Source organism: Heteronotia binoei, chromosome 5 (genome assembly GCF_032191835.1).
Source record: "Heteronotia binoei isolate CCM8104 ecotype False Entrance Well chromosome 5, APGP_CSIRO_Hbin_v1, whole genome shotgun sequence".
Taxonomy (NCBI): Eukaryota; Metazoa; Chordata; class Lepidosauria; order Squamata; family Gekkonidae; genus Heteronotia; species Heteronotia binoei.
The window spans coordinates 138,932,111-138,955,826 of record NC_083227.1 but is presented as its reverse complement, the minus strand read 5'-3'; the positions used below and the strand labels follow the sequence as shown (position 1 = coordinate 138,955,826).

At 46.5% G+C, this 23,716-nt stretch overlaps 1 protein-coding gene across 3 annotated transcripts in view; it reads left to right on the top strand.

Annotated features, from left to right (window-relative positions):
• The first annotated feature begins 16,779 nt into the window (after positions 1-16,779).
• FNIP1 (folliculin interacting protein 1) overlaps positions 16,780-23,716 on the top strand; it is a 133,893-nt gene continuing 126,956 nt past the window's right edge. For 2 of the 3 annotated variants that reach the window (XM_060240491.1, XM_060240490.1), the window contains exon 1: positions 16,781-16,992. In XM_060240491.1, coding sequence (XP_060096474.1) covers positions 16,898-16,992 — 95 coding nt within the window. In that variant the 5' untranslated portion in view covers positions 16,781-16,897. Of the gene's footprint in view, positions 16,993-23,716 lie in introns of all 3 variants that reach the window. The other variant, XR_009555468.1, reaches the window with a different exon arrangement.

Here is a 23,716-nt window from a genome sequence, read left to right as displayed (position 1 = left end):
GGAGTCAGGGGTGAGGGTCTTGTATGTTAGTGGGCAGCCTATTATACTGCATTTATATGATGGTAACTGTAACTGTATACATTATCTTTCAGTTGACTGAGACTGGAACCAGTGCCTCCTTTTGTCATCTGGTGAACACCCTGGGATAGCTCCTGTGACACAATGGCTATAGATGCAATACGTTTCTGTTGCCCGTCTGGATCATCTAAGACCTTGGATACAGATGTTCCATACTGTCCCTTTTTGATCCCACAGTGTCACCCCTAGGTTTAAGTTCTGGAAGATCAGTCTCTTTTGTCAAAATGATATTTTAATTTCAGCTTCTGAATCCGCTTCATCTTCTCAAGACTTTAATTAGTAGATTTCAGTAATTACAGGTCAATCAGGTCTAATGTACCTTCACGGGAATAGTTGACTAGGGGGCCTGAAGTAGAATTTCGATTATATAATGAGAGATTTTTTGGGTTTTGCTGATATGCATATTTTCATGTAGAGGTAACCTGATATCAGGTTCGTTGGTCAAATCCAGGGATGGCCAAACTGTGGCTCTTGAAGCCCCCACTACCCTATGACTTGGAAAAGACATTTCTTTCTTTAAACTGGCAGCTTGGAGAAGGCATTTAAAGTTAAAGTTGCTTTCTTTCCATTTCTCCCTCTCTCCTCCTCCCCTCTGTCTATTTGCCTTCCTTCCTTCCTTCTGGCTCTCAAACATCTGACTTCCATGTCTTGCAGCTCTCAAACATCTGATGTTTATTCTATGTGGCTCTTATGTTAAGCAAGTTTGGCCGCCCCTGGTCAGATCTAATTGCATAAGATTTTTCTTTTATCTTTGACCATTTATTAAAACAGCTACAGAGATATTAGATTTATTTATTTTAATTGAGATTAAGAGTTGAATTTGGCCTTCTATTCTCACTGAGTTAATGAACACATATATTTTAGATATACCTGTTTTCTCTCTCCAGTAGTTATGAACCAATCATTTATCTCAATGATAACTATGTTTAAATTAGAAAGATTTAGCATAAGGTTGCTATTTTTTCTAGATAAATGCATTGATATGAGAAATTAAATTTCTCTGGATGGAACCCTCAGAAGGTAGAAAGTGAGATTTCTGTTTGTGACACTTGGGTTTTTATATAATTCCTGAAACAGTTGAAGACAATCTGAAATCTGGTATGTTTTAAATTTTGAGTAGAAACATGCTAAAAGATCTGATAAGTTTTTAGTTGCTATATGGTTAATTTTCACATCTTGTCTAATACAGAGAATTTTTAAAAATAAAAGATAGTAACTCTCTGAATGTTTCTGCCTGGTTTGCTGGCAATAATTAAAAGAACAGAACTCACAACTAATTAATTCATTTGTACTATCAAAATTAAAGATCACTTTTGTGTAGTGGAGCAAACAGTGAACACCCAGTTCTGTTTGTCTGAAGGCCTCTTTATTAACTGTAACTGTAGGGCAGGTAACTTGGCTGTTGGAATAAGAAATAACAATACTTAACTAAGCTGTTTCTAGAGCTCTAGGCCAGGGGTGTCCTGGCCTGTTTTGCAGATTCTTAGTAGGCCCTGCACTTCTGCAGGCTACTAGCAGTAGGGTTGCCAATCCTGAGGTGGGTCAAAAACAACAGAGTTTGGGTAGCACAAACAAACACCATATATTCAATTGCTCATTTCATATACATAAACCATACAAACAGATTCTTAAAGTCCTAGTCCACAAATGTTCACTGTATTCCAAAACATGCTTAAAGATGCAATCTTGAATTTCTTGTAAGAAGTGTTGGAGAAGAAAATAGAGACCGGTTTCAGCCATGCCTTTCTCAATCGTCACTCACTACGCAAATTGCTGCGTCCACCTTCTCCTAATACAAAATAGAGAATAACACAACACAATATTCCAAGAAAATATGAACAGCAATGTGAAAATACAAAGTACAAAATACACAAACCGACCTTCATATATGGTTTAACCGCTACCCTATTTTCAGCTGTCCAAAACACACAAGTGTCCAAATAATATAAGCTATCACAATTAGCTGTTCCCACAAACTTAATTGATGGATGTACTATATTTAACCACTGAAAAATCTCTCCAACGTTCCCTGGATTTTGATACAATAAAAAAGATCATCAATAAAGCGAAATATAATATTGCATTGTGATAAAAGGGATTAGTTGATACATTGCATATATACTGTTCCTCAAGCTTTACCATAAAAATATTGCCCAGGCTTGGCGCAAACGTGCTGCCCATAGAAATTCCTTTCACTTGTAAAAAGATTCATAAGGGAGGAAAGTCACCATCTGGCTGACCTATTGTGTCGGGGTGCGACTCAGCCTTAGAACCATTATCTAAATACGTTGATGCGCAATTACAGCCTTATGTTAAAATGATACCGGGACTTGTCAGAGACACCAAGGATTTTATCAAAAAAGCAGAAAATATACAAATACCAGAGGAAGCAACATTTGCCACACTAGATGTGGTTTCACTGTACATGAGCATTCCTCATAAGGAGGGCGGGGCGTGCTTACAGGAAATATTGGAAAGAAGAACTGCCAAAAATCCCCCTGTATTTTTTCTAATGGAACTTATAGATTTGATTCTGGAGAAAAGTTATTTTAGATTCAAGGATGAGTTCTTTTTACAAGTGAAAAGGATTTCTATGGGGAGTGTGTTTGCGCCGAGCCTGACCAATATTTTTATGGCAAAGCGTGAGGAACAGGGCGGTCGGTTTGTGTATTTTGCACTTTGTATTTTCACATCGCTGTTCATATTTTCTTGGAATACTGTGTTGTGTTATTCTCTATTTTGTATTAGGAGAAGGTGGACACAGCGATTTGCGTAGTGAGTGACGATTGAGAAAGGCGTGGCCGAAACCGGTCTCTATTTTCTTCTCCAACACTTCTTACAAGAAATTCAAGATTACATCTTTAAGCATGTTTTGGAATACAGTGGACTTTTGTGGACTGGGACTTTAAGAATATGTTTGTATGGCTTATGTATATGGAATGAGCAATTGAATGTATGGTGTTTGTGCTACCTGAACTCTGTTGTTTTTGACACATCTGTGTCGGGTGTCCTCTGTTCTTACTAAATCTTGAGGTGGGGGAAGGAAATCCCCTGGACTGGAGGCCTTCCCCCCGCTTCAGGGTCATCAGAAAGTGGGAGGGGAGGGAAATGTCTGTTAGGCACTCCATTATTCCCTATGGAAATTAATTCCCATTGGGTATAATGGAGAATTGATCTGCTGGTATCTGGAGCTCTGGGGCCCCCCTTTTTTTGATAGATGTACCAAATTTTCAGCATAGCATCTAGTGCCTCTCCCCCAAATACCCCCCAGGTTTCAAAAGGATTGGACCAGGGGGTCCAATTCTTTGAGCCCCAAAAGAAGGTGCTCTTATGCTTCATTATTTACAATGAAGGAATGGCATTTAAAAGGTGTGCGGGCCTTTTAAATGTGATGGCTAGAACTTCCTTTGGAGTTCAATTATGCTTGTCACAACTTTTCTCCTGTCTTAGGGTTGCCAAGTCCAATTCAAGAAATATCTGGGGACTTTGGGGGTGGAGTCAGGAGACACTGGAGTGGAGCCAGGTGCAAGGTTGTGACAAGCATAATTGAACTCCAAAGGGAGTTCTGGCCATCACATTTAAAGGGACTGCACTCCTTTTAAATGCCTTCCCTCCAATGGAAATAATTAAGGATAGGGGCACCTCCTTTGGGGGCTCATGGAATTGGACCCCCTGGTCCAATACTCTTGAAACTTGAAGGGTGTTTTGAAGAGAGGCACCAGATGCTATGCTGAAAATCTGGTGCCTCTACCTCAAAAAAACACCTCCCTGAGCCCCAGATACCCACAGATCAATTCATCATTATTCCCTATGGCAGGGGTTCCCAGGCCATGGACCGGTACCGGTCCGTGGCCTGTTAGGAACTGGGCTGCTCAGCCTCACCGCCCCCCTGCAGCGCTTCCTTCTCCCTCCATTTGCACAAGTTTAAGGCCAGGGAAGGCGACCTGCTGAAAAAGCTGCGCTGCCCTTGCCTCCTCCCCACTTCCTTCCCATGCCCAGGATGGCACCGCTTTTTTGTCAGGTCACTCACGCTGCTGCAACAGTTTTCCCCACCAATCAGCTGCTCAGCCGGAGGGGAGTGTCAGAACTTGTAACTTTCATATATGCTTTGAGCCACCCTGACTCCATATTGCAGGCCCACACTAACAAATGACGCTTTGCCTCTGTAACTAACACCAAATGCTTTGCATTTCAAACACCCTGTGATCCTTGGAGGGTGACAGATAACCTCTGGTCAACATCTGCAGATGGCCGTTTGAAGCCAGGCCGAACAGGCCTTCTCAGCGGGAATGCATCCTCCCTTCTGATAACGATCCCTGAGAATGAGACACTTGTCTGTACCCCGTGTAAAAGATGGTTTTATTGTTGCTGTCCTAACCACATAAAATGTAACTAGATGCCAGGCATAGGCATCAGTGTTATCTTGTAGCTTCAGCACTGTAGTTCTCGAATAAACGCCTATACTTTGTAACAAGTTTGGACTCTGACGTTCTGCCAGTTCTGACATTATAACACTGATCCCATTATTCTGGGACTTATCCGAACTGGCAACCTGGCTGAATGGCAGCAAAGGCTCCAGACAACGGAGAGCCCAGCACACCCCCGGAGGAGAGGCCGCTAGAGCCCGGGGTGAACGCGGTGAGATGCAAGATCAAGGACCCCGCGCACTTCTCCACGGACGCTTTCCCCTCGTGGAGTTGGAGCCCGAGAAAGTCGACCGCCGCCATGGACGCCGCGGATGCGAGATACCGGGTGCTCGCCACCGGCGCGGGGGGAGACGAAGAGGATCCCGGATGGGACGAAGGAATCGCCCCCGGCGGGGGTGGGGACCCGATCCGAGCACTCCGCAACGAGCTGTTCAACTGGGTGAGGGACATCCATGACCAGGTCCACATGTCCCGCGTGCAGATGGCAGAAGAAATGCAACAACAGATGGGCGCCCTTCGCGACCAGATCCGCGCCCTGCAAGGGGCCCTGCCGGCTGCCCCGGCAGGACCGCCCGGAGGGGGGCCCGCACCCCAGCCGGCCCCAGGCCCCCCAGCCCCGCTGTCTGCCCGTAGGGCCACCAGCACCGCCCCCCCCCCCGGCACCGGCCCCGGCCGGTCCCCCACCTGCAGCACCGGCGGCCCCAGGGGCTCCCACGGCGCCACCGGCCCCGGCGGGCCCCATGGCTCCAGCGCCCCCGGCACCGGTCCCGGGCCCTGTACCAGCGGGGCTGCCACCAGCCGCCCCGGGGGGGGCGACGGGGGGGGGAGCACGGGAGCTGAAGATCACCTTCGATGGGGATGGGGACGAGGTGGAGTACTTCACCATCCAGTGCAACAGCTTTTTCACGCACTGGGGAGCGAGTTACCCCACGGAGGCGAGCCGTGTGGACCACATCGCCTCCAAGTTGAAAGGGGCCGCCAGGAAGTGGTACGTGGGGCTCTACACCGGGCGCAAGCCCAAGCTGGCCACGGTGGCCGACTTTCTCCAGGCAATGCTATGGCAGTATGGAGACCCCCTTCGAGAAGAGAAGGCCATTGAAGCCCTCCAGAGAATCGAACAGGGGAACCGCACCACCCGCGAGTACGCCACCGAATTCATGGGCCACTGTGCGGCGGCGAGGGGATGGAGCGAGGTAATGAAGTACACCGCTTTCAAGAACGGGCTGAACGCAAACATCCTCGACCGGTGCTACCATCAGGGGCGGCCCGACACCCTGGTCGGCTGGATCCAACTGGCTGGAGAAGTGGAGACCAACCTGCAACATGTCGGAATGCGCCGCCAACAGCAGCTGGGGAAGAAAGGGGGAAAGCCAGCCCAAACTACCAGCAAACCCGAGGGGAAACGGTCCCCGACCACCTCCACTCCCGTGGCGACCAGCAGGAAGTGCTTCAGGTGCGGGGGGCCCGGGGCACCTCGCAGCCAATTGCCCCGTGAAGCCACCGCCAACCCCTACCACGCCCAAGCCGCCCGCGGGGACCCCAAAGAAAGGCGGAGGCCGCACCAAGGAGCCCAGTCGGGGCGCCATCGCCGCTTCCATGGCGATTGATGAGGATTTTACCACCATTGCCGAATCCAGCAAGGAGTCGTGGGACCAGGAGTCGGCGGAAAACTGCAACGACCTGCTTTAATCGGTGCCGCAAAGCAGGTCCGGGAGACACCGGCACCAATGACGGTAAGAATTACCGGGGAACTTTTATTCATGGCAGTGACAATGCTGAACCCCAGCCTAAAGCGCTTTATGCACGCTTGAGCCCTAATTGATTCCGGGTGCACCAGGGACATTATCACCCCACGGCTAGTGGAAGCCCTGGGCCTAACCCGGTCCCCCTTGCCCCACCCCATCCAATTCGAGCAGATGGACGGGTCGGTGATGAAGGGGGAACCCTGCACCCACGAGACTCAGGCGGTCCCAGTAGGGACGGAAAACCACTGGGGGATTGAGACATTCGTAATAGCCCCGTCCTCCTCTTTTGACGTAGTAGTGGGAGCGGGGTGGTTAGCACGGCACCAGCCGGACATACTGTGGGAGGAGCAGATTGTACGTTTCCCTGACTGGCGGTGTGAGCACCACCACTGGCGCCCCGAATGGGGACCCAAGGCGCCGCCTCAAAACAAGAGGCTCTGCCTTACGATAGAGGAGGTAGGATCGATCCCGGAGGAATACAGGGATCTGAGAAAGGCCTTTAGCGAACAAGAAGCGGATGAACTCCCCCTGCACCGCCCCACTGACTGTGCCATTGAGCTGATACCGGGGCAAGAACTACCAAAAGCCAAACTGTATTCCATGGGTTGGGCGGAGAAAGCAGAACTGAAAAAGTTTATTGACAAAAACCTGAAGCGGGGGTTCATCAGGCCGGCCACGGCCCCCCACGCGGCCCCCGTCCTGTTCCGAAAGAAAAAGGACGGAAGTCTGAGACTTTGCACAGATTTTCGCGGGATAAACGGGATTTCTATGTCCAACGCCTACCCGATCCCACTGATTAAGGACCTACTGAGCACCGTGGCTGAAGGCAAGGTGTTCACCAAACTCGACCTCCGCGATGCGTACTTCCGCGTGCGAATCAAGGAAGGCGACGAGTGGAAAACGGCATTCAACACGCCAATGGGGCAATTTGAGTACTTGGTGATGCCCTTCGGACTTCAGGGGGCACCCGGGGTGTTTATGAACTTTATCAATGAAGTGTTGAGAGAGTACCTGTATAAGGGGGTGGTAGTTTACCTGGATGACATCATTATTTACTCGAAAGACCTTGAGTCACATGTACCATTAGTGAAAAAAGTGTTGACCACCCTGTATCAAAACAAATTGTATGCCAAGCTGTCGAAATGTGAGTTCCACAAAACGGAACTAGACTATCTGGGGTTTCGGGTGTCGGGGGAAGGATTAGCGATGGACCCTGCGAAAATCCAAGCAGTCTTAGATTGGGAACCTTCCCGAACCCGACGGCAGCTCCAATCGTTCCTCGGGTTCGCAAATTTTTACCGCGGGTTCATTAAGGGGTTCGCCAGAGTCATGTTGCCCCTAACAGAGCTCCTCAAAACGAAGGGGAAAGGGGAGGAGGCAAAAAACCCGGCGCACGGCTAACCTGGTCACCTGAGTGCCAGCGCGCCTTCGATGAACTCAAACGACTGTTCACGTCGGAACCAGTCCTGGCCCACCCCAACGAACTAAAACCCTTTGTGGTGCAATGTGACGCTTCCTACGTCGTGGTGGGGGCAATATTAATGCAGAAAGATGATGAGGGGGGGCTCCGACCCTGTGCTTACATTTCACACAAATTCTCAAACGAACAGAGAAACTGGTCAGTGTGGGACAAGGAAGCGTTTGCGGTCACGTTTGCCTTAAAAACATGGCAGTCGTGGCTAGAAGGAGCACGAGTCCCATTCGAAATTTGGACTGATCACAAGAACTTAGAGGCTCTGACTGGCCGCCGCAAACTGACCGCAAAACAGATACGGTGGGCGGGATTTTTCGCCAAATTCGACTTTGTACTGAAACACATCCCTGGGACCAAAAACTTCTTGGCCGACGCACTGTCGCGAATGCCCCAACATGACAGCCAAAGAGAGGAAGTGATAGACTCCCTCATTCCCCCCTCAGCAGTGGCGGGGGGGTCACTACCCGGTCTGGGAAGCAAACAGGAGCCCCTGAGTTAAAAGAAAGAGAACGCTTCGTGGCCGAGACGGAAGCGGAGGGGAGGGAACGGCTCGAAGGGACAGAAAAAGGGGAGGGGGGACTCTGGTTCTACAAAGGGAAAATTTACGTACCCAAAAGTCTAAGAAAGGAAGTGCTCGAACAGTGTTACTCCAGCCGCTTGGCGGCGCACTTCGGCTATGTGAAAACTCTAAATCTGCTAACCCGGCAATTCTGGTGGCCCCACTTGAAAAGAGACGTGTCGGAGTTCATAAGTTCCTGCCCGACCTGTATCATGGCAAAACGAAGGGGGGGAAATTACCCGGCCACCTAGTGCCCCTCCCCACGGCAACCAGACCCTGGTCAGTGGTGTCAATGGATTTCCCCTGCCCCCCTCGCAGGGGAAAACAGTGATCCTGGTGGTGGTAGATACATTCTCCAAACAGGCGCATTTCATCCCCTGCAAAAAATTGCCCAATGCCAAGAAACTGGCGCAACTATTCTTTAACCACGTGGTCCGCCTACACTCATTCCCAGACAAGGTCATTAGTGACCGCGGGCCTCAGTTCATTGCCAACTTCTGGCAGGAGTTTTGCAAAATCACCGGAATGGAGCAGGGGCTCAGCTCAGCCTATCACCCCCAAACAGACGGACAGATGGAGAGGGTGAACGGGCTTCTAGAGCAATACCTCAGGTGTTTCATTAACTACCAACAAACAAACTGGGTGGAACTGTTAGCTTTTGCAGAATATGGGTACAACAACAGCCTCCACAGCTCCACCAAAACCTCCCCCTTCCAGATAGTGAGTGGGTATGAAGGGAAACCCTTTCCACACCTCCCCCTACCGGCAGGATCCCCCGAACCAACCTCTTGTCAGCAATGGTGGGAGGGAATACGCAAAGGGTGGAAAGTGATCCAAGAAAATCTGGACGAGGCCAAAGAAGAGTACAAACGCCACTTCGACAAGAAGCACGCCCCTCAGTGGGAGTTCAAGGAGGGGGAGCAAGTATTTTTATCCACCAAGAACCTCCCTCTCCCTCAAGCGTGCCGCAAACTGGCCTACAAATACTTAGGGCCCTTCAGAATAAAAAGAGTGATTAACAAAGTGACTGTAGAATTGGAACTGCCCAAATTGCTGAGTAAGATCCACCCTGTTTTTCATTGCAGCCTTCTTCGCAAAGATCCTGGAGCTACATCATGGCACTCTCGCCCTCCAGAGCCACCTCCTACTCAAGTGAAGGGCCAGAGCCACCATGAGGTGCAGGAGATCCTGGACTCAGTGGTCAGGCGAAGGGTACTGTACTACCTCATCAGGTGGAAGTACTTTCCCCCGAGCTGTGACGAGTGGGTCAAAGCTAGCGATGTTGCCGCTCCCCAATTGCTTAAGAAATTCCACCTGCTGTACCCACACAAGCCCAAGGCGAAGAGCTTAGGGGGGGCAGTATGTCAGAACTTGTAACTTTCATATATGCTGTGAGCCACCCTGACTCCATATTGCAGGCCCACACTAACAAATGACGCTTTGCCTCTGTAACTAACACCAAATGCTTTGCATTTCAAACACCCTGTGATCCTTAGAGGGTGACAGATAACCTCTGGTCAACATCTGCAGATGGCCGTTTGAAGCCAGGCCGAACAGGCCTTCTCAGCGGGAATGCATCCTCCCTTCTGATAACGATCCCTGAGAATGAGACACTTGTCTGTACCCCGTGTGAAAGATGGTTTTATTGTTGCTGTCCTAACCACATAAAATGTAACTAGATGCCAGGCATAGGCATCAGTGTTATCTTGTAGCTTCAGCACTGTAGTTCTCGAATAAACGCCTATACTTTGTAACAAGTTTGGACTCTGACGTTCTGCCAGTTCTGACAGGGAGATCGGCTTTTAAAGAGCCAAGGAGGCGCTTCATCGCCCCTTCCTTGGCCTTAAATTTATGCAAATGGAGGGAGCAGAAGGCGGCATGGGGGGAGGCTGAATTCGGTGACCCCACCCTGCTGGCCCTGGGACCAAAAAGGTTTGGGGCCACTGCAGGCATTCCCCCCCCCCCCGCACTTTCTGATGACCCTGAAGCGGGGGAAGGGCCTCCAAACCATGGGATCCCCTGCCCCCACCTGGGAATTTATACAAAAAACAAAATACATGTCTGTGATATTAATAGGCTACCAGACTTTTTGATAATTTTTAAATATGTTTACATGCTTTTTAAATATAAAACTGCTTCAGACTTAATGTATTTAACACAAAAGTTCACATTGACAACCATAAAATGCATTTGAATCCTTATAAACAGAGCCCATAGTGATTAACTGATACAGCATACACATAATTAATAATAGACACGTTTCGTGTTCCCACTTCATCAGTATTACGATTTCTTCCGCTTGCACTGTATATTCCAAGGGAGTAAGCCAGTTCCTTTTACTAGAAGCGTAGCAAAGCCTTCCACTCCATTGCTGGCCACAATACTCTTCATACAAATTGGATACAAGCACTGAGGCTTCATGAAGGAACCACCTTGAAAATATAAATAACAAAACTCTAATACAGGTTATGAACTAATATGATGTATTTCAAGGTCCCACCTGGGGATTGGCAACTCTATCCTGGCTCCACCCCCAAAGTCCCCACATATTTTCTTGAATTGGACTTGGCAACCCTAACTAGCAGGGAATCTGAGAAGAGAAGCTCTGTGCCCCTCCTACTCTCCTGCTTGCTCTGACGTCTACTGGGATAACCTTTTTAAAGTCACAGTACACAACACTCCTCCACGAGGTAGAATATTCAGCTATACAGGCTTGATGTTTTCGCTGCCACTGTGGTCTTCCCCTTCGGCTTGATTCGACTGCAGTCTCAGCAGAGGAAACCTCTTTAACAGGTAACTTAGTAATAAAACCACGATTTCCTTGAAATGAAGGAGGGTGATCTTATCAGTAGGATCAGGATGGCCTCCTCCAGTTAATTCTGAACCTGATGCTGGTGTGTTGATTTCCTTACAAGGTTCCACTGAAGAATTAGGAGTATCTGTGTGACCATGTAGTTTTTTGTCCATGTAATGTCTCCATAACAGCCCACTCTATATGAGACAGGCCTTGTAACCTTCACTATTTTAGATGGAACCAACTGTAAACTGTTTCCATAGTTTCAAGCCCATACTTGTTCCTGAGGGGAGAAGGTATGCAGATTCCTAGATGTCAAACCAGAATACAACTCCTGCTCTTTTTTTAGACTTCAAATTGTTTGTAATATCAGGTGGACCTGATCTGAGATGATGTCCCATAAGCAACTCGACTGGGCTGGACCCAGATTAAGGGCAGGATGTAACACGTTGTGCCAAAGGAATCTTGCCAGTCCTCTTTAGGACATCTTTTGTTGTTTGTACCATTTACTCTGCTTGCCCATTTGCGTGGGGTCTACATAGTGCCACTGTGATAACTCTAATGAAATTTCTGTTAGCAAAGCCTTGGAACATTGCAGAAGTGAACACCATGCCATTATCTGAAACAATTGTGTCTTGGCACTCAATGAGTTGCAAAAAGTTGATGAAGAACTGTGATGGCAGCATTTGAGATTACAGCTGGGATGATGGCTACCTGAAGTCATTTTGAAAATGAATCCACAACGATTAGGAAGATTTTGCCCTGGAAGGGGCCAGCAAATTCTATGCAGAGACAATGCCAAGGCTTCTTTATCGCTTGCTAAGGGAAAACTGGAGCTTTTGGTAAATTGCAACACAGGTCAATCTACCTGCCACATTCATTCACAACCCTTTCAATATCAATTTCTAGTCCAGGCCACCACATAACGTCTGGCCAGTGCCTCCATTTACACCATACCTAGCTGTGCTGCATGTAGTGTTCTTAGTAATGACTTGGTATTCTGCTTCTGGATTGACCACCCTGTTTCCCCATAATAGATAACTCTTACGAGCTGTCAGTTCATACTGATGGGATGAAAATGGCCTGGATACTTCAGAGAGCTCTTCTACCGACCAACTTCCTCTGTATCCAGTTGAGAACACGTACTAAGATGGGATCTTTAGTTGTCATTCAAGCAATCTGCATCCTGAAGGGATTCCAGATTGGTGGAGGAACTACACAGTGGTGAAGGAATGGTACAGTCAAGTGTCTGCAGAGGTAGATGGCTTAAGACATTTGCAGTTTCTTTCCCTGGTCTATGTGAGATTTTAATCGTAAGCATTCAGCATAATGCTCCAGTGTTGAATACAGGGAGATAGCACCAGCCGTTTTTGATTCTGGAGTTTCCAAGAAACGCTGAAAGATTCCTGCTGTCACTGAGATTCCAAGTTGAAGGCATTTCACATGAAAAGCCCCTCTATGTATAATAATGGCTTGCAGCCTTGTCATCCACTGTCAGTTACTGATAGTCTTGAGCAAGGTCCAGTTTAACAAAAACAGACAACTGGTTTATGGCAAGCACTCAATATGGATCTGCTTGAGTGCCTTATTTATAGTACACTTGGAACCCCCACAAATAAGTGTGTTTCTGTTTGGTTGCAAGACAGGAACAATAGGAGCAGCCCAGGTTGTGTGAGTCACTGGCTCTATAACTCCTTGTGTGATGAGCTGATCAAGTTCCTCATCTATCTTTGGCCTCAGGGCAAAAGGAACATTCCAGGCCTTTAAACAAATAGGTTATGGTAGAGTCCATTTGAAAAGTCACTGGGAGGCCTTTGTATGCTAGGAAAGGAAAGGAAAGGAAAGGAAAGGAAAGGAAAGGAAAGGAAAGGAAAGGAAAGGTCCCCTGTGCAAGCACCAGTCGTTTCCGACTCTGGGGTGACGTTGCTTCCACAACGTTTTCACGGCAGACTTTTTATGGGGTGGTTTGCTATTGCCTTCCCCAGTCATCTACGCTTTCTCCCCAGCAAGCTGGGTACTCATTTTACTGACCTCGGAAGGATGGAAGGCTGAATCAACCTCAAGCCGGCTACCCAAAAACCCAGCTTCCGCCAAGGATCGAACTCAGGTTGTGACCAGAGCTTAGGACTGCAGTACTGCAGCTTTAACACTCTGCACCACGGGGCTCTTTGTATGCTCCTAATGCCTCAGTTAATACTCGTGGGAATTAAGATGCCAGTTCTTCCAGTATTGCTGGATAGACACTATGTACTCCGTGATCACTGATTCCCAAAAGTATGAACCAGTTTCTTCACAGCAGGCTTTCATGAATCCCTTTTGTAACTAGCAAGGGTAATAGAAATAATGTGGGAGAATGATCCTGGAACAGCTGTGAAAATGTGTTGCTTTCTATGATAGTGAATCCAACCCTAGAGTCAACTTCCATTTCACACTTCTGACCATTTATCTCTATAGTAGAAGTCATTTCTGGGCATTTCCCCTTGACAGCATGAATATGATGAATGGAGTACAATGTTTGTACTTCTTCTTCAGGGAAACCCTCCAAATTATGGGCAGCTTGAAGCTGGATACCTGTCTCCTGTTTTGTTTTCTGGGATTAGCCACTGACTGACAAACCCTTTCTATGTGATTCCTTTTTTTGAAAACTGTGAGTTCCTGAATCTGCATTCACTTCATATAGAGGCATTAATTGACTTATGTACTCCCGCTGATGTAGATGTGAGCCTCTGCACTTGCTCCTCATCTGATCCGTGGTCTTGTTGGAGAATGTGGGTGTCAGTAGGTTGCCTATGATGAACTTCTCTGCTGTTACGCAAAGAGGCTTCAGCTGCTAATGCTTGTTGCTGTGCTACAGCAAAAGTCAGATTCTGTCCAGAGAGGAGGTGCCACTGGATGGCTTCATCTTTAGCTCCACGGATATGCCCATCTTGTAACAAGCCTTCCAAAAGATCCCCAAATTCACAGTGTTCAGCAAGGTGACAGAGCTCTGCAGTATATTCTGCTCTATGTCCACTGGCTCGCTGATCACACTTAACGAAATAGAACCTCTGAAAAGTAACAGATCATGTTGGGCAAAAATATGTCTTCAACAGAGCTATCAGTTCATCATAAGTTTTGTGCTTGATGCAGCAGATGCCATCAAATAAAGGGCAACAAAATTTATGTTCCACAGCAGTTCTGCCCCTTCAATCTTATTAGCTTGTTAGCTAGATAATAAGATAGTCTTTCTGCATAATGGTCCCAAGAGGTAAGTTGACATATCAAATTCTTCTATATGTCCCAGTGTAGCCATTTCTGTAGTAAGTCAGCACTAGGGAGGGACGGTGGCTCAGTGGTAGAGCATCTGCTTGGTAAGCAGAAGGTCCCAGGTTCAATCCCTGGCATCTCCAAAAAAGGGTCCAGGCAAAAAGGTGTGAAAAACCTCAGCTTGAGACTCTGGAGAGCCACTGCCAGTCTGAGTAGACAATATTGACTTCGATGGACCAAGGGTCTGATTCAGTATAAGGCAGCTTCATATGTTCGTATATATATATGTTCATAATGTGGACGCAAAGAACCATCTAGTCTGATCTCAACTTATTTTCACGGCTTCCTCAGCGTTTTAGCTCCCACTCTAGTAGGGGGATCTCGTCCTTGTTGCCACGTTTTGAGAAGTGGAGCAAACAACAAACACCCAATTCTGTTTGGCTGAAAGCCTCTTTATTTACAGTAACTGCAGTAACAGTAATGCTCAGAACAATGGACCTCCCAGGGCTTAACAGAGATATTGAACTCTTATCTCACTACACATACTAAGCCACTCAGATCTCACTTATACCATTCCTGCTCCCTCAGCACCTCTGGGCATGCATGGCCCCACCAGCAATTCAGCCAATTAAAACTTCTCTGCCTTGCCCGCTGCCAACGTTGGTTTGGAACTTGGAATTAGGTGTTTGTAAGTGGTGGGGCCCCCAGGGTCCAGCCCCACCACTTACAAACACCTACAGGCCTGTCACTGTCTCCCACCTGCCCCAACATTCCCTCTGCTTCCCAGCTCTGCAGCTGTTCAGACATGCAGCAACATTTGTGTCTCTTTTTTCTTTCCTCCACTAGCTTCTGAGGCTGGGAAGCAGTTGCCTCCCAAACCATGTGCCAACATCCCGCTCCTCTCTTCCCTGCTGGCCCCTTTGTTGGCAAACCACTGCTCTGCACATCCACTCTTGCCAACCCCCTTGACATTAACCTTTTTGTGGCAGTGCTGGCCACTCAGCTCCACCTCTCCATGTGGTGGCTTTATGAGTCCTTGGTGAGCTATGGTCAGAGGTGGTAGAAGGAAAAAACCCACCACACCTCCTCTTTCTCCACTTTTGCTTCCATTCCCCCCATACTATTTTACCTCAGGCCCACCCCCCCTAGCCATTTCCTTTCTATTTCTTGACAGCTTTGACCTCGCACACCCCTCACCATGTGTACCTGCTCACCCCCCCCCCCCCCCCCCCGTAGCCTCCTGCCTTCCCTTCCTCACACCAGTTGCTTGTGGGCCAGCTAAAAGCCTAGAAGGGCCAGTTCCATCCCCCCAGGTTATATGTTTGACACCCCTGCTCTAAACTTTGTTCTAGAACAAACCAATACTATCTGATCAAACTACTAGTTCCATAATTCTGATCTCTAAATTATAAATTCCGTCCTATCCTTAATTGTAGCATGTATTATATAATGACAGGCATTCAAAACACACTTTGTCCTTTGGCCATTCTTTTAAGGGGTCCCAGCATGGACTAGGCCAAGCAGCGTCACAAGACTTGGCCTTTAGCACTGCAATGTTTCCTTCTCATAGTGGAGACATTTACAGAAGTGGATTTAGAGGAACCGTTGATATGGGGCTAAATTTGCTAGTAATTCCAGCAAATGAAAATTAAGTAGGCTATGATCTTCTTTCTCTCATGCTTGATTTTGTTTCTTGGTCACATGAGGAGGCAGAATCATAGAAGTTAGCTGTTATAAATATAGATCTTATCTTCCTATTTTATCAGCTTGGCACAGGTGGCAGCCGATCTTTTCACAACCCTCCTCAATTACTCTAGATTGCTCACACAAAATGAAAATGTATTTTCTTTTGGTCCCAAGTGTAAACTCATTCAATTGTATCTCATTATCAGAGATCTAAATTTGGGCAGGGAGCAAAACCAAAAAACCCCCAGAGGGCAAAAGTGCCCAGAAGAGATCCAAGATTAGCGTCAGTGCGATTGTGGCAAAGAAGGGCATTTAGGCCCAGATTATTTTTTATCTGCAGTTTTACATCCATGATGCACTAGTGGAAATGGGGGAGAAGAGGAGGGGGCAGCTGCTGAATTACATTTCCAAGTTGACAAGGAGTGTGGGGAAGGGGAGTTCCAGAGGAAGGGGGAACCCAGTTCGGATACAAATTTGGGGGTGTTTCCTTTCTTTGCTTGCGCCCAACATGCCGTTTTCTTGCAACGGGTGAACCTGAGAGTGCGGGGAGGCGGCAGCAAGCCAGTCTGCACGCCTCCCCTTCCCCCTCTTATTTTGCGCACCAAAACATCCCCAACGCCGCGGCTCAGCCAAGCCAAGCAGGGATCTCTGTGTTCACCACGTGGCCTTGATTTCTCCGCCAATCCGCAGCCGGGGAACCCGAGCGAAACCCGCCCCCTGCCCCTCTCCCGCCCCTTCTCTTCTGCCGTGGCTGCTCCAAGTGATTAATTTTTGTCATATGACTGTCACACCGAATGGAGTCGGGTTCGCGGAACTAGCTGGCTGCCCCAGCTGCGCGCGGAGATCGGGGCTCTGGTGGGGCAGCAGAGCTGCGCCCGCCCGCCCAAAATGCCACCCACACCCACCTTGTTGCAGAAGCTTTTCAACAAGAAGAACGGCTTGATTTCCCCCTGCAGGGAGCTCAAGGAGGAGTGCGTCTTCAGGTAAAGGGCGGCAGGACTATCTGGCTGGCAGGCAGGCGAGCACTTACTGTGGAGCTGATCGGGGTACCAGTTTTGCTGCTCCTGCTCTTTTGGGGGTGGGGGTGGGGTGCGTTTTGATGCTTTTGCCGCTTGTCTGAACGACTCCGATTGTCTTGCAAGCAGCAGTTCAGAGGCTGAACTCTCCGCCAACTCCCCTCGCTAACTTGAAGAGAGACCCCGGGTTTGTCTTTCTCTCTCTCAGCTGCTTTCTCTCCAGTCTCTCCCTTTCCCCAGGAGAAGCTTGGAGGAGGCGGGAGAGCTCCTTTAGCATAGCCTGACTTGGCTACACCGTCGGTCTTTTCCTTCGAGGCGGAAATCACACGGATGTGTGTCTTCGCCGCGCTCCAAAACTTCATGCAACGCTGTTGTGCTCCCCGCCCCCCCCCGGGGACGTTCTTTTCTGCCCCCCCCCCTTTGCCCTCTGTCTAAACTCATGCCTCCTTCCCTGTACGGATGTCACGCGCGTGCACGGCTGTGCAAAATAGGGTTTGCATCACTTTCCTGAGTTGCAAAAGAGAAAGGACCCCAAAACGAGCGACTTCCCCCGTCTTCGGCTTCTTTCTAACTCTTCGTCTTGCCGCGGGGGGAGGGGGAGTAGCGGGGGCAACGAGCAGGAGCAGCCTTTTGCCACTTTCCCAGACGGCAGCGTCCTTTCTGGCTTTCTTTGCGTTGGCTAAAGCTTTGAGGCGATGAATTGCGTTGATCCACATTCGGAAGAAAAGAAAAGATGCCAATTCTTCTGGCTGTCCTGAAAGTGGAAGGGCAGGGTTTCTATCTCGTAAGCGCCACCTTAAATGTTAAGGAGGGACATAAAAGGGAACTGCATGACTGCCAGGAGAGTGTAGGGTTACCAGAGAAGTCTGACGGGATCTTGCTACACAAAACCCAATCTGGCCAAGCAAGGGTACCCAATAAAAGTGTAAGCCAAAGATGCTTCACCAAAAGCTCTTTCTGCCTCTCATTTACTCTCTCTCTCTAATTTGAAAAAAATAGCTAAATATATGTCTTCAATACAATCTTACCAGTAAGGGTTTGTGATTACTTCTCTTTTAATCGTGTTACAGGCGTTGCGTAATTTATATTTGTGTTTTGGGGAAGGGGTTGAGAGATAGGGCATAAATTGGTTAACTCAAGTTAAGGATATAGATTGGTTAACTTGAGTCCTGAGGTCAGAAAATCCCTCAAAGCTTTTCCATATGTAACTTGTAAAAGTGGTCCTGGAATTTGGCTTGTAGCTTGATTCACTGCAATGTTTCTTTGGCTACAAGTCCTACTCATTTGCAGTGGAATGGGCTACACTTTTGTACACAGTTATTTGGGAGCAAATCTCATGGCATTCCTTGGGACTTGTTTCTGAGGGAACCTGTGAAGAAGCCCTTGCTGTACAAAAGGTTCATATGACTTGTAAAATTGCAGTCGAAAAACAGACTATAGAGATCCTGGCTCTAGATCAGCAATGGCAAGTTTTAAGTATACAGTATGATTTCAATACAAGAAAGTAGTTGTGACAGATTTCACTTGATCTGTTTTCATTTGCTTCAGTTGCATGACTGAAATATCATTCTAACATCCCCAAGGCGGCCAGCTAGGTGTTGCCCCTGAATTCATGTTGACAGGAATTTTGCTATTCTCACAACAGGTCTGTTTGCTCTTCACCTCTTGAACATTTTCCGATTACATAGCTACCTCCCTTCTGTTTGATTACATGTCGAAACAAATTATAATGCCCTCGGGCTACTGTATGGAGGCATGGATTGGCATTATTTAATTTTGAACATGACCATAGTATTACTTTGCTCTGAACACTGACACTTACGGCTGTATTCTCTCTGTTAAAGTACTATCAGAGCAGACTAAATTAAAAGCTAAGTAATACCAAGCTGAGTAAATATTATGGGCAAATTTACAGCTCCTGAAAATCACAAACTTGGCTTTAAAACATAAAGGCTTTTCTTTTATTTAATGTTGTTAGCCGCCCTGAGCCTGCCGTGGTGGGGGAGGGCGGGATATAAATGAAATAAATAATAATAATTAATGGTTGCTAGCTTTTAACATAGAGCTCCTCCTCAACTTGATGATACAAGTTTCAGAATAATACTGTGGAATAAGCATGAACAAAACAGAAATGAAGTTTTGCATTTACCTGGTCTGTGGAAATGATACACATCTTGTGGCTTCTATGGAAGTATAATGTACAGGTGAACCCAACACCTATTTCTATGGTGATCTTGGTGCTGTTTGGTTTGAAGAATGGTGAAGTGGGCCCCAAATGCTCTGTGTTTTAAGCAAACCTGATCAATTATTGTTCTCACCTGGAAGAGGTGTACATATTCTAAGTAGTTTTACATATTCTAAGTAGTTTTGTGTTACCATCTCTATGATAAACCTCTTACTTGTCCTTGCTGTGTAACTCTGTAGCTGAAAATCTAGCTGCAGTGGGATATGATAAAGGTTGTACGCCTGTCTGACTTTTAGGCAACAAGGTGAAATATGCTCATAGTCTTGTCTTTTTAGTGCGCTAGAAGAGAATATGTATTTTTAAACTCTGACATGCAATGAAATGAAACATGCATGATTGCAGGGTATGTTGCTGGCTGTTTCTAGTGTTCCATTTTATTAGAACGTAAGTTGCCAACTGGGAATCTCTTAATGACAGGCTTGAATAAACAGCTGTGTAGAAGTCAGTTAAAGAGCATAGAGACATACAATAGAGCTAAATGCTGTTAAATGCTGAGAAGTGTCTCATGCTTCTTTTCACATATTTTGGAACAGATGCTTTTAATTTTGGGGGGAAAAAACCCAGCCACAATAACATACTGTGTACATTTTATACAAACTCCTAGGCTATCAAAGACAGTTCCTTTCACAGCTTGGTTTTAAAGTTCCTGCTTTTAGAAGCATTTCGGAGGGGAAGTTTTTTTAATAAGTATATAAATATGTTCTGAGGTCCTCATGGTTGTAGGTATATCAGACTTAGCCCTGACATTAATAGGATGAGGTGTGCTACCTGATCATAGAATTACGTAAGTTTACAAACAATTACTACAGTGAGGGCACCATTTGGATTTAGATTTAGGTACCCATCTAGCTTGATCTGGATAGCCCACTCTCATCAGATTTTGGAAGCTAAGCAAGATCAACCCTGAAAAGTATTTGGATGAGAGACCCCCCCCCCCCAAGGAATACCATGATTGTGACGTGGAGGCAGCCAATGGCAAACCACTCCTGAATGTCTCTTGTCTTGAAAATCCTATGAGGTCACCATAAGTCATCCATGACTTGACAGTACTTTCTTCCAGCACCACCAATCTAGTTTAGTTCTCTGCCACAGGTACTTGAAAATATGCATTAGTGATGGTTGATGAAGGCCGGTTTTCTCAGTCCTTCCCTCTGTGATCAAATAAGTTCTTCCATGGAATTTCATCGCTAAGTTAGATTTTAATTGCCCGTGGTTAGTATTATGTGGATAAGCATTGATGGACTTGGGAGCCAAGTGAGAAGTTCTTTCTACAATCAAATTTCCAAAGGTGTCAGAAGTTGTATACACAGGAATTATGTGTTTGTAGGATAGACATAGTAGCAGCTATTTATTCATGAGCTGAAAGGAACTCCATGTTGAGAGGCAGTGTCAGTGGCACTGCTAAACTGAAGCTGCTATGAGTTTGCAGAGACCTGGGGAGAGAATGGTTTGTAATCAGATCAGATTACTGTTGGTCCTTATCAAATATTAAATTTTCATTGTATAGTCTTTTACTATCTTTAAAAGTTAGGAGACATAAAACATGCTGAAGTAAATCTTATAGCCAAGCCCTTTGGATTATACTTATGAATAGTGTTTTTCTTCCAGTTGCATTCGTTAGAGTCTGCCTTTGCAATCCTGAGCAGAGTTACACCCACATGCCCATTGCACTTTTATCCTGGGTGCAATGTCATTATAATCAACAACAACAACAACAAAACCTTTCATGTTTTAAAAGGTAAACGTAGTCCCCTGTGCAAGCACCAGTCGTTTCCGACTCTGGGGTGACGTCACATCACGACGTTTTCACAGCAGACTCTTTTACGGGATGGTTTGCCATTGTCTTCCCCAGTCATCTACACTTCCCCCCTAGCAAGCTGGGTACTCATTCCACCGACCTCGGAAGGATGGAAAGCTGAGTTAGCCTTGAGCCAGCTACCTGAACCCAGCTTCTGCTGGGATCGAACTCAGGTTGTGAGCAGAGAGCTCAGACTTCAGTACTGCAGTTTTACCACTCTGCACCACAGAGGGCTCCTCTTTCATATTTAATTCTTACCAAATTGGCTGTTACTATGGTTCTCCTAAAAAATGAGTAGAAGACGAGGAGTACCAAAGCTCTAGCTCTGTTTTGTAATGCCACATTTAACTCTGGGATGGAGGTTTTTGTGACAGTTGAAAGCTTGATAAAGAAGAAGAAGACTGCAGATTTATACCCCACCCTTCTCTCTGAATCAGAGACTCAGAGCGGCTTACAATCTCCTATATCTTCTCCCCCCACAACAGACACCCTGTGAGGTGGGTGGAGCTAAGAGGGCTCTCACAGCAGCTGCCCTTTCAAGGACAACCTCTGCCAGAGCTATGGCTAACTCAAGGCCATTCCAGCAGGTGCAGGTGGAGGAGTGGGGAATCAAACCCGGTTCTCCCAGATAAGAGTCCACGTACTTAACCACTACACCAAACTGGCTCTCAGTGTGAAGTGTGAAATGCAAGAAAAATAGGAATTGCTCATTGCATTTTTTGATCCAGTGTACCTCTTTAGAAAATATGTTTAGTGCTCACCCTTGGCAACCTTGTCTTCCAGAAAAGGGTTGTTTGCTGCATCAGAGGTTGCTTGAGATTCTCCATGCAAGAAATAACTTCTGGGATTTGCAGGTCTGCCCGGTGAGAATCATTGGTTGTAGCAAAGCCAGGCAGATCCAAGCTTCTCTGTCTGGAGAACGTTAAGTGATGTCCTCTCTATAAGTCTGTTAGTTCATTTTGCTTGGTGTTGGGCACGCAGTTGACACAACTGGGGTATGCTGCATACTTCTATTGCTCTTTTTACCTACATTAGATTAGTATATGGGACAGTTGTAATTTCATAGACTGTTGTTCAAATATAAGCTCATTTATTGTTTGATCATTGGTTCTTCAATTATATTTCTTCAAAGCAATTAATTGATAAGCCCTAAATACTGTTCCTGTGCGTTTCACTGCAAGCTTGGGTTGCTTTCTGCTTATGTTTCTTGTGTCCTTCACCCATGTTTATTTCCCTTTACCTGGCTAAATAATATTTTATCATTTGAATCTTCTCACTTGTTTCAAGTTGGGATTCTCCTTTGAGAGCACAATGATTTCGTGTCAAGTCCAGATACGATCCTGGCAAGTAGAAAAAAATTGGCAGCTGTTCAAGATGAGTACTTTTTTTATACCAAGATGTAACAGCCCTTTTTCTTAGCAGGTTGGCAGTAATTGCTTTGTGACTTATGACAAAACACACACACACACACACAATATGACAATAGAAAACATATTTTATTTGGGCTACAATTAAACCAGAGTTAAACAGTTTTAAAGGGCTTAATTCTCTCTTGTTGGTTATTATTATAGTTAGGTTTGTATTTCAGTTTCTCCGGTGCTTAAGATAACAATAATCAGTCAATACTGTCCAGTAATGCAGTAATAAATTTATTCAATAATTAAAATAAATATTTACAACAATAAAATAACAGCTGCTTGCTTGGAAATATCCTGTGTTTGTGAGCCTTCCTTTATGACACCCATGGGCACCATGGTGCTCCAGAATGGGTTTCCTGGTGCCCATTTGGTTGTGTCCCAGACCAAACAGTTAATCCTGGCTTTTCTCATTGGAGCAGAAGGTGCTTCAGAAAAACACAGATGGCATCATCTTTGTATCTATGGTGAGCATCCGTTCTGAAATGGCTGCCGTCCTTATAGGAGGATACTAGGCTTGCAGCCTTCCTTGCAGTGTGCTATGATTTGCCCATCCTCAGTGGTTGTCTCATTTTGTGGCAGTGCACACTCCCTATTTTCAAAATTCCAAAAGTGCCCACAAGTTCACCAAGACTTGGGATCCCTTCTCAGGGATATGAACTTGACAGTGAGAGGAGAACCACCAATTGTATCTGTTGATTAGATATCAATAGATGCTGGTATATCTTATCAGCAATGCTATGCATGGGTAGCTAGGCTAAAGGTAGGGAAAAGCAGCAGATGGGAATCCTGGTAGAGCATTTGGGGGAGGATTTGCTTAACGGGATCTGGAGAGATGCAGCAGAAAGCAACCGCTGCTACTAGGTGAGGTATCCTTGCCCAGATCTCATTGGATGTGTGAATGCAGCATGAAAGAGCATGGAGAGTGTCTGAAGCAGGAGAACTCTGTTTTGGATTATACTTATGAATAGTGTTTTTCTTCCAGTTGCATTCGTTAAGAGTCTGTCTTTGCAATCCTGAGCAGAGTTACACCCATATGCCCATTGACTTTAATGGACTTGAAAGGATATTAACTCTTTTCAGGATAACACTATAAGCAAGGGTCATTTTGCAGAAAAATAGTGGTGGAGCTCAGTAGCATAACTCATTAGCATATGCCGCCCTTCCCCACCAGCCAAAAGGAACCTGACACAAGAAAGGAGAGCCCCGGGTGAGTGAGGCTTGCTTGGGCTG